This window comes from Gymnoscopelus microlampas, assembly GCF_963454915.1.
Source record: "Gymnoscopelus microlampas genome assembly, chromosome: 20".
NCBI lineage: Eukaryota > Metazoa > Chordata > Actinopteri > Myctophiformes > Myctophidae > Gymnoscopelus > Gymnoscopelus microlampas.
In genome coordinates, this window is record NC_139957.1 from 26808022 (window position 1) to 26819310 (window position 11289).

The following is an 11289-nucleotide window of genomic DNA, read 5'->3' on the forward strand; positions in this document are numbered from 1 at the left end:
TAGGTGTGAGGGCCGCATAGTGGCCCGAACTCTAGATGTCAAACCTTTAGTACTATTATTGCATATCATTTCATTTTAATTAGGCTACTTATTGTAAACCCAGAGGCCCAAAATCTTTACTTACTGTGAAAATGAAACTCAATGAATAAACCCATATAGGCAGGAATAAGCAGGCATATGTATAGTCACAATGGTGACCTTGACCTATTTGACCCAAGATATAATCATACTTTAGGGGCAGCCTACTATCCCTGATGAAAGATCCACCAATGTGTTTTTGAGTCATATTATCACACACATATTATCTCACACACACACACACACACACACACACACACACACACACACACACACACACACACACACACACACACACACACACACACACACACACACACACACACACACACACACACACACACACACACACACACACACACACAGTTAAATTACCTTTTAGATCAAATGTAATTGATGACATATTATTTTGTTCCTTTATGTGCTTTAAACTATTTAAAACAATAGGGATCAAGATACATACAGAGCCATTATATATATATTTTAGATACTGTATTTTATTGAGTTGTTTGGTACATACTGACAATTACATAAATCACATAAATCATCATTCACATAATAATTAAAAATTGAATTATTAATAATGAAATAGAAGGATATTTAGTGTGGCTTTAAAAACTTAAACCTAAACTTAAACCAAATCACTGTTTTCCTTTCTCCGAGTTCCACATGTTTATTGTTTATTGTTTATTAGGATCCCAACTAGCTTTTGCCATGACAAAAGCTTGTCTTCCTGGGGTCCAACACAGACAAACATTCTACTGTCGTCCATGGTACTGGCAACGCCCAGACTGATGGGGATTGGTGCTCCCCCTTGCCTTTACCTGCTCCAAGTTGAGACGCCAGTTCCCGCGAAGCTTTATGTGCTCATTGCGGAGGAGGTTCTGTACAGGTTTTGAGTCGCTAAAGGTCACAAAGCCAAAATTAACACCTATCCCACCATTCTGCTTGATGTTGACATTCAGGACTTTTCCATACATCTCAAAGACCTCTTTGAGCTCTGACTCCTCCACATATCGAGGGATGTTTCCCACAAACAGTCGGTGGGTGTCAGGGTACCTAAATCCCTGAGTCTGTCTCTCCCCTTTCTTGCCTTCTTGCCACACTGACCTGGGGCCCTTAGGTACAGGTGGAGGGCCTCCAGGTCGCTGTGCTGTTGACTTCACAGGTGGCAGACCTCCAGGTCTCTGTGCTGTTGGTTTCACAGGTGGAGGACCTCCAGGTCTCTGTGCTGTTGGTTTCACAGGTGGCGGACCTCCAGGTCTCTGTGCTGTTGGTTTCACAGGTGGCGGACCTCCAGGTCTCTGTGCTGTTGGTTTCACAGGTGGCGGACCTCCATGTTTCTGTATCGTTGACTTCGAGGACTTCGACTTACGGCTGGTGATGGTTACCCATGACACTGGGGCTATGATAGAAGCGTCTGCTTTTATCTCCGTGACAGCAGGCACCACCTGCTGGTTGTTCATTTCAATGGAACTCACCTCCTCCTGCTGGCTGCTCATTTCAAGGGCACTCACCACCTCCTGTTGGTTGCATATTTCTGTGGCACTCATCTCCTCCTCCTGCTGGTTGCTCATTTCAGGGGTGCTCACCACCTCCTGTTGGTTGCATATTTCTGTGGTGCTCACCTCCTCCTCCTGCTGTTTGCTACTTTCAGTGGAGCTCACTTCCTCTTGCTGGTTGCATATTTCAGGGGTGCTCACCACCTCCTGTTGGTGCAGGCGTATTTCTGTTGTGCTCACCTCTACCTTCTTCTCGCAGCTGTCAGACTCATCATCCAGAGTGAACTTAAAATTCTTCTCTGTCAAAAACGTGTTTACGTCTTCGTCCTCACGCAGGAAGTATTTCCAGCTTAGGCCTGCCTCCCTCCACATGGCTCCCACCTTTATATGGCTCATTCCTTTGCAGAGCAGAGTGAGTATGTGGATCAACAGGTCTCCAGCCTTACCCAGAGGAATGAGAGGCTTGGAGATCTCATTGAAAAGCTGTCCCATAGGGATACCTCCCTCATGGAGCATGGGGGTGACCAGCTCAGCCAAGTACAACCAGAAATGGGGGATGTCTATAGCCATATCCTCTGCCACTTCTAGGATGTCTTGAAGTCCTTTGTAGTACTGCTGTGTGGGCAACATTCCTGCCTTGATGAGTTGGTGAAGCAGCAGCCCCATGTGCTCTCTGGCAATGGCGTTGCGCTCTAGCGTGGACTCCAGGCTGGTCCGCACAAACACAAACAGCAGCTGGGTGCTGTTCATCTCCTGCACGCACTGCAGTGCCTCCTTCATGTCGTTGATGTGGAGGTACTCCTCAATAATGGCTGTGGATTTCTTCTCCAGCTCCTCCTCAGTCAAGGCAGGCTTGGTGGATGTCTGGACTGTGGATTTCTTCTCCAGCTCCTCTTTGGTCAAGCCAGGCTTGATGGGTGTCTGGCTAGGTGGGGGTGTGGAAACAGCCTCCTGCTTTACATTCTCTTTGCTCCTGGCACACTCTCTATTAGGGCTATTTCTCTGAGGCAATCGCCTGTCCGAGTCCAGAGAGGAGACTGAGGAGGGTTTCTGCAGAGCAAAGAATCTGTTCAGGGTGCCGGTGGATAGACGGTTGCCAGTCTCTAAGCTAGGATATGCAGGCTTGACACTGGCTCCACCGCTGCAGCCGTTAGCCCAATTGCCCCTCATACGTCCTGGAGAATGCGTGTTGTTTAAATCAAGAACTGGAGTCTTTGTGATTTTGTGGAGACGTGAAGTATCAATGGGCTGGTTCTTGATGGAAATGGGGTCCGAGTTCCAGCCCTCATCCTGGCGCATGCTACCCTGGCGTGGGATGTGAGGGCCCTGGCCACCATGCACCCCACAGCCCATCCTGCCCCCCGAGCCTGTGATGGAGTGCTTGGACATGAGAGCCTGCTGGACCTTCATTTGCTCCTTGTGCTCCTCTATCTCTGCATCTTTGTGGATTTGTTCGATGGTCTTGGGACCCTGGTCCCCTCGCCTGGGCACCCAGTCATTCCTTCGGAGGTCGAACACATCCTCTAGCATGAAGCGGATTCTGGAGGAGGTCTTCCTCTCCTTGATTATTTTCTCCATCTGGTTGAAGTATTTGTCCATGTCCATAAAATCCAGGGCCTTGCCAATGGTGGTGAGAAGTCTGCACAGGCTCTCCAGGGATTCCTCGTCATGATGTTTGAACAGCAGCTTTACGATACAGTCATGCATGATCCCCTGGTTCAGCATCTTGAGCTTGAACAGCTCCCCAATGAACTGCATGTTGCCTAGTGAGCACCTCCTGGCCTTGTTCTTCCAAATCTCAAGTTCCGCTTTGAGGTGTTGCTTCTCCTCCTCCCCCAGGGCAGCATCCAGCTCTTTCTGCTTCTTCTCAAATATCTTGTTGTTGTCAGTGTCCTTCTCAAACTCCTTCTGACAGCAGGTGAGCAGCAGTTTGCGGAAATTCACAGAGACTTCCGGTTTATCAGTGGAGGGGACTTTGAGCTCTATAAGGCAGTGGCACATTTTGGCGTAGACCATGGAGTAGTTGGGCTCAGAGATGGCCTTCTCAAAGATGAGGTCGATGACTCCCTTTAGCCGGTCCTCTGTGTCGATATTGAGCTCCGTCACTTGCTTCGTCAGCTGTTCGAGCATCTGGGGGGTCAGCTTATTCAGGACACTTCGCACACGCTTGAACAGATCCTGAGTTTTGACCTCCTCTGGGTCCTTGACCTCCTCACGACTTGTCTTCTTGGTGGACGGCTTCCAGGCCTTCTTGGCCTTGTTCAGCTGCACATCATTGAAAGTAATGCTGATCTTCCTTGGCTCTTGTTTCTTCTGGTAGGACCTCAGGCCTTTCCAACCTTCTTCCATGCCAGGTCTGGCCAGGTTGGCAAACAAAGGTGTGAAATCAGAGCCACAGCTCTTGCCTGGTAGATAACTGTGGTTCACCTGTCGCAGAGGCGTCGTATTGGCCTTGTTGAGGACTACGTCAACGTCACTGACGTCTGGCATTCCATCAGGTTTCTTCATACTGGCTGAGATGAACTGGAGGCTCAGAAGGAATTCTCTATCATACTTCTTCATCTCCCGTGGGTTGATTTGCTGAGATGATTGTTCTTTGTACTGGTACTCCTTGTAGTTGGCAGCTGCTGGCTTTGAGTCCTCCGGCTGGATGTTCTCCGTGTCCAGCTTGACCTCCTCCATGCTATACAACCTGTGTAGGTAGTGTGGCTCCTGGTAGATTGTACAGTACTGTGGGACAAAGTCCTGACCGATCAGTTGGGAACTTGCCTTCTGCATCATCATTATCATCATGAGCAGTTGATACTGGTCTCTGCTTTGAGCCTGCCTTTTATAGGCCACGTTTATCAACAAAAAAACGACGGTGCAGTTAGGCGTTGCCATGGTAACGTCACCAATGCATCGTCAGCGGCAGCGTTACGTCACAAAAGTGACACGCCCACCTACGTAGCACGCCCATCATCCAACTCAAGCAGTGGACGGCATCAGCAGCGTAATAAATCAAACAAGTAAGTGTTTGTTATTATAGGTTAGGTTTTAGCTTAAACTGACGTTTGTATGTTTTCTATCTCAATTGATTTCTTAGTGATCATGACCTGAATAAAAAAAACGGATCAAAACATCTAATGTTATTTTTAAACGAGAGAGAAAGAGAGAGAGGGGGAGAGAGAGGCCTCTGTGACTTGAAAGTATGACATAAATTAATTAATACAAAATGTACATATTTTCAATGCTTCTTATTTGCATAATATATCATTGTTCCATTTTAATGAATACACATGGGACGATTATGATATGATAATGTAACTGTTGTTGCACTACGAGCTAAAAATAAAGTAACACCTTGCACGTTCACCACGCACGTTTTGGCGTTTGACATGCAGTTACGTCAGAGACAGCGTTGCCATGTCTGCTTATTTTAAGCGACTTTAGGCTTGTTTTTGTGTAAAGTTGCTTGTAAATATTGGTTGTTGCGGCGGGTTGCGTTTTTTTTGTCTGGTTTCTAAAGTGTACTTGCTTATTTAGGCTAGCTTCCAATTGTTTTTATTATTATTTAAACCTTGTAGATCTGCTATTTTCAAATAGCCGATGTATAGGTTTAAAAGTGCTCATGTGGCCAAAGTTGCTTCTTTTGGGGTTGTTTTCATAGACTTGGTTGCTTATTACTCTCACACAATCTGGCAACGTTGTCAGTAGAGAAAGTGAAGTGAATGGTGTGGTGGAGTGTAGCGTTATTCATGTTTTTATGCAGCTCAATGGACATTCATCGTATAATATCAGGTCAAATTAAAACCTGTAGATTACAATTTCAATGTGCTGGTTGGTAGATAAACATCAGCATATAACAGCCATTATTATCTCATAATGAATGTTTATGAGGTCGGACGTTCTATGTTCAGTGACATTGGCATGGGTTGCTAAACGTTAGCTTGTATGTTAATGTGTGACTATGCTGAGTGATTGAATGAATGAATGAATAGCAACTGAATCCGAGAAAAGATGCATTTTGCAGATTTCGCCGCTGGTTCCATAGGAGGTAAAACTATTTGCATTTACTTCATTTACATTTACTTAGCAATACCACAATATAAAAATACTCTGTTACAAGTAAAAGGCCTGTGTTCAAAATGTTTGAGTAAAGGTACAAAGGTATTGGCATCAAAATATACTTAGCGTACCAGAAGTAAAAGTACTAAAATGTTTGAAAATAGCAGATCTCCAAGCTCACAACATGTTGGGAGCTTGTAGATTGCCTATTTTCAAATAGCCTATGTATAAAATAGGGCTGAAGTGGTTAATGTATATTTTATAATATAATCATTTATATCTGCAAAGTAAATAGTAACAAATGTTTTCAAATAATTGTAGTGGAGTAAAAGTACAATATTTGCCTCTGAGATGTAGTGGAGTAGAAGTAAAAGTACTGAAAATTGGAAATACTCCAGTAAAGTAAAAAAAATACCTAAAAATGTTACTTAAGTACAGTACTTGAGTAAATGTACTTAGTTACTTTACACCACTGGTTTGTGACATCTGTTTCCAAATTTGTCTGATCCTTGTGCATGCAGGAGCATTCGGGGTGGCAGTTGGTTACCCTTTGGACACAGTTAAAGTAAGTTAATGCACACCACTACATATGCACAGTGTTTTGTAATCATTACAGTGACTCACAGAGTCATAGTTAGATCTTTAATATTTTAATTACTCTTTGATTATGTTTTGTAGGTGAGGATACAAACCCAACACAAGTACAGAGGAGTCTGGCATTGTGTCAGCTCTACGTTTAAGAACGAAGGGGTGAGTGGTTCACACATCGCCTGATTGTCCACCGTCACAGTGAAGGTTGGACTTTGTGTCGCTACACCATTACTGTGTGTTCCCAATCCACTCTCTCTATCTCTCTCTCACACACACACACACACACACACACACACACACACACACACACACACACACACAAAAACTTATTGCCGCATTCTTACTCACCGCCGGTATTCTTACTTGGAGTCGGTGTCTTGTGTTGTGGTTCACAACCTTCTCAGGCTGCGACCCCCCCAAAAAATCTTATGTGAACTGGGGACCCCCCAACCTGACACGCACTTGGAATTGTAGGCATTACATTTAGTTTGACTCAGTTCCACAGATAAATATTGTGAAAATAGCCGAACTACAAGTTCACAACGCCTCACACAGCTTGTACGTAAATCAGCTATTTTCACAATGTTTGCCTCTTTCTTATGTAATATTTGACAATTTGGTCAATTTGGTATTAAAACGTTTAGAAATGGGCAGGTACCCTGTATATATACTGTATTTTTGTAGGGTTGTTTACTTTTTAAGTGAGAACACAATGTTGCACATTAAACAAATAATCTGGGAACCCCCCCAAAATCATTTGGGGTCCCGACCCACCTGTGTTAGCCTACAGTAAGTGAGCCCACTGTGCTTAACCTTGTCTTTCCCTAGGTGAAAGGCTTCTACAGGGGCATAACTATGCCTGTCTCCACTGTTTCACTCAGTTCCTCTGTGGTGTTTGGGACCTACAGGAATGTCCTTCAGTGCCTCCGTCAACTACGTCATGGGAGCCCTGAAGCTCAGCCTCGCAAGCTGGACATCTTCTTGTCTGGGCTCTCTGGAGGAGTGGCACAGGTGAGCTTGGGCTGTGACTGTGTTGGATAACGCTGTCGCCCTGATGACGCCTGTATGTATAATTGGCATATTATACTGATGCACTACATCCATTGGAAACGGTTAAATAAGTCAGAGAGGCTTATTGTTGGTATAAGCCAGAAAAAGGGAATCTATCCCTGTTTCATGCGCGCTAGACGTCACCTCTGGGAGATGGATTGCTGAGATTGAGCGCAACATCTACCATCAGCTCCCAATTTCTCCCTTTTGCTTAATTTATACTCGATAGCCGGAGCAACACGTTGTGACCTGGCGTGTTGTGACCTTGTAGCTCAGCTATTTTCGGCATGCGTCTTATGACGAAGTATAAATCAGGCTTCACTCTGCCTTCTCTAGGTGTCTGTGATGTCCCCAGCGGACATAGTGAAGGTGCGTTTGCAGTGCCAGATGGTTTCCGGCCAAGGAAGCTCACAAGAGGTTCCAAAGCCAAAATACCGCGGCCCAATCCACTGTCTGCTAACCATCGGCCGTGAGGAAGGATTCTTGGGGCTCTACAAGGGAGCCCAAGCCCTGGCACTGAGAGATGGACTTTCCTTTGCCACATACTTCACCACCTACAACATCATCTGTGAACAGTTGTCAGAGCCAGGGCAGACCCAGCGTGGTAAATGAAAACATCTCTATGAAAGTCCTATAAGTTATGCCATAGACAGGTATTTTTGTATTAGGAATAGGCTGAAGTAATCACCTACATGGCCTGTAGTGTTTTACTTATATTATATTTCTTTCTACTCACAGAGTGGAAAGTGATTATGCTGGCAGGGGGTCTGTCTGGGATGTGCGGCTGGTGCATCGGCACGCCCATGGACCTGATCAAATCTCGTCTGCAGATGGACTGGATGGGTGAGCGGAGATATCGAGGCTTCTTCCACTGCATCGTGGATTGCATACGCTCCGAGGGGCCTTCTGTCCTCTTTAAGGGCCTGAGTCTCAACTGCATACGCGCCTTCCCTGTCAACATGTCAGTATTTGGGATGTATGAAGCTGTGATTCGCCTTCTAAAACCCTCAACTTGATTCTGAAGGCTGCATCTTGGTCATTGACACGGTGTGTGGATACATTTTTGCAATTTCTTGCTATATTTAAAGTGTTGAACTTGACCTTTGGTTGAACCATGGGTTGTATAGCGACATGGCCATGATTTAAGTCCAAATCATGTAATTGGAAGTTATGATTTCATTTACTCTTTGCATGTCGAAATTGTTCTCAAAATCACACTTTTAGCACATAAATCAATACAAAGTACCCTAGATTGTGCCAATCTATGAAAGAAAATGGGTTATTTTTATGAAACCCCCCCCAAAAGAAATTTACTTTATTAAATTGTACAACAAATAATGTTTTCATAATCGATTAATCTATTAGTTTGATTAACAGTTGCACCTCTATTACGTGCTATATCATGGTACCTGGTATCCAGGTATCAACAACACACGGTTCTACTAAAGTTCAACACTTCTTTATTATGTGTGAAAAGGTAGTAAAGTTTCATTCTAAGATAGGATATTTTCTGATTCATTTTTGTTGAACTTTTCTCTTGCTCTGTTGAGTGAATAGATGTGTGAAACTAATATAATATTTTTCAGATGCTGCTACAGTTTTTCAGAATTCTTGTGCTGTCAATCACTGAATTTTGCCCCTGAATAAGATTTTATTATCCATTTGAGTAATGCCTTTTATCCTAACGCTTCCATGGAGGTTGGAGGTTTTAATGGAATGTGTATCTATAGTATTCTGTTATTTTAGGCAGACCTGCTCCGCCATTACTTTGCTTTCTCTGTACAACCTTGGAAAACTACTGGGTAGACTGTCATGAACCAAGAATGAGACATATTTTAGTTCAACTAACCATTAAGTCACTGGTCTAGTATCCTGGATAAATATTATAATTGCAGCCTTCAAGAGTTTTTAAAGATAAGAAAAGACACTTGTCCTTGTTTTGTAACTCTCAGAGACCAGCAGCAAGATAAATATGAGGTAGCATCTTATGTATACTGTATACATACAGTATAATAAATAAAGACACTTAGATTAGGCAGGAAAACAGTGACGGTGCAAACAGTGCAGTGTTGAAAAAAGGTATTTTAGTCTTCAGTCTTCAGTCCTCTGTCCTCAACAACTAAGAGAGGGTGAGGTTGCAAGCAGGCGGTATGCAACTTGGACACCACTGAGTCAACTAGATCGGTTCATGCATCGCTCTAGCTGGCTTGTTTTCAATGCCAAACTTTTTATTGAGTTGTCAACTTGTCATGGTTCGCAGGTCCAAATTCCTTCAGCGTCACGGTATGCAAAGGTTTTGATTGAATGCATATACAGTACATGACCATCTATATTTATCTGTGACGGTGTGCGTACATCAACTTAGATCCTCGCAGTGATGCAATTTGTCTCTCTCTTATACACACACACACACACACACACACACACACACACACACACACACACACACACGTGTTCAGTATGAGGGTCAATTGTGTAAAGTTGTGATCTGTTAGTGGTGATCAAAATTATTATATAGTCTATTCTAGACTTGACTATGATAGTCAAATCTAGTATAGTAATTTTGATTTATTTTTTACCTACATCTACATCTACACTCGCTAGTCCTGACTTACTTGCTAGTCCTGACTTTTGCGTGACTTTTTTCTTCATTAGCTGGTCCTTTAGCCAATGAGGGCTCAATGTCCTCTCAGAATATGGGATCTAAAGACGACCCACAATACTGTGTTCGGCCCTTCGGCCATTGTATGTATCTCTGTGGCGCTGTTGCGTGAAAAAACGGTGTTATGGTCGCCACACACACACAGCGCCGCCTCCAACAGCGACCCAGAAAAAACAAGACAACGCACACAAGCCCACACAAGCACACACAAGCACACAAACTTATTTAGCTCCGTTCATAAACTATTTACTATTTACTGCCATTGTGGCCGTTTTTGTTAGTCCGCGAGCGAAAGGGTACAGCACCACGGGTCCATTTGGTTCCGTGCGGGGACGCTGGAGAGAGCAACCTGGTATAATATGACTGTGTCATATTTCTCTTGTTTCTATTTCATGTTCAGGGGCAGTTTGTTATTCCTGACATTATTGGCCAAAATCACCTTTGTAAGATGGTGGTGTGTACTCTGTTGCCAGACAGAATTGTTATACAAACTTCCTTTTGTTTGAAAATTCTTTGCTCATATCAGTGTGCACTGTGCATGTGTCTATTCAAACCTCAACAAAGGGAAGGCCTTCTCAAGGGATCATCTGTACTTGAATTCCTCAGACTGTTGTTTTTGTTACTAGCCTAACAATATCATTTCTGAAATCTACCTCTCTGAAAACATTTTGCTGACAGTACCTCATGTGCTCCAAGTGGCTACATTATTATATCCCACACAAAATCCTGTAAATGTTACAGTTGGGACAAATGTCATTTTCATGACTATTATGCTGTTATTTGAGGTATTCCTTATTTGTATGAATCAATTCTGAATGACATGAAGGACGTGTGATATTGCAGCCATGGCCTGTGACTATGAACTTAATACATTACTACAAGATTTTACATGTACAAGCATTTAGTGTTCATAGTAAATTAATATACTTATTTATATGTAAATTGTTTAATAAACAAAATCTAAACACAGTCGATACAGTAATGTCTTCAGTTATGTATTGCCAAGTATTCAGTATGCTTTTCTGTATATCATTTGTTTGAAGTCTTTGTTCAATGTTCAATGTTCAATCCTCTTTTTGGGAGTAATAGTGGATGATAAGTATTGTTTGAAAGACCAAATTGACGCTGTATAAAAACAAAGTCACAAAATCTGTGGGAATTATCTGGAAAATCAGCCCATTTCTTAACATAACCTGTTTACTTACTCTATATTATAGCAGTATATCCTTACCTCACATATTGTAATATTGTATGGGCTAGCACCTACCCCTCTCACCTACATAAATTACATTTACTTCAAAAAAGGTTTGTCAGAATAGCAACCAGGTCAAACTACAGGGAACTGTCCTTACTAGGGGT

General features: G+C 43.2%; 2 protein-coding genes across 2 annotated transcripts; one reads left to right on the top strand and one right to left on the bottom strand.

Annotated features, from left to right (window-relative positions):
* Positions 1-836: 836 nt before the first annotated feature.
* LOC311036066 (eukaryotic translation initiation factor 4 gamma 1-like) lies at positions 837-4463 on the bottom strand (the record flags this gene model as incomplete). Its single annotated transcript, XM_084044591.1, has 1 exon — positions 837-4463. One exon carries the CDS (start codon positions 4461-4463, stop codon positions 837-839), a length of 3627 nt encoding a protein of 1208 aa, XP_083900717.1.
* An 841-nt stretch (positions 4464-5304) lies between these two features.
* Positions 5305-10834, top strand: slc25a47b (solute carrier family 25 member 47b). Its single transcript, XM_084045206.1, has 6 exons — positions 5305-5616; positions 6149-6192; positions 6306-6377; positions 7047-7229; positions 7605-7872; positions 8007-10834. Exons 1-6 carry the CDS (start codon positions 5580-5582, stop codon positions 8282-8284), a joined length of 882 nt encoding a protein of 293 aa, XP_083901332.1. The 5' UTR covers positions 5305-5579; the 3' UTR covers positions 8285-10834.
* The last annotated feature ends 455 nt before the right edge of the window (positions 10835-11289 follow it).

What these genes read in the sequence shown, in the direction of transcription:
- slc25a47b (XM_084045206.1), top strand. Translation starts at nt 5,580, where the DNA reads ATGCATTTTGCAGATTTCGCCGCTGGTTCCATAGGAG. An exon ending in ACCCTTTGGACACAGTTAAA is followed by an intron (nt 6,193 to 6,305) that starts GTAAGTTAATGC and finishes TATGTTTTGTAG; the next exon opens with GTGAGGATACAAACCCAACA. An exon ending in GCCAGGGCAGACCCAGCGTG is followed by an intron (nt 7,873 to 8,006) that starts GTAAATGAAAAC and finishes TTCTACTCACAG; the next exon opens with AGTGGAAAGTGATTATGCTG.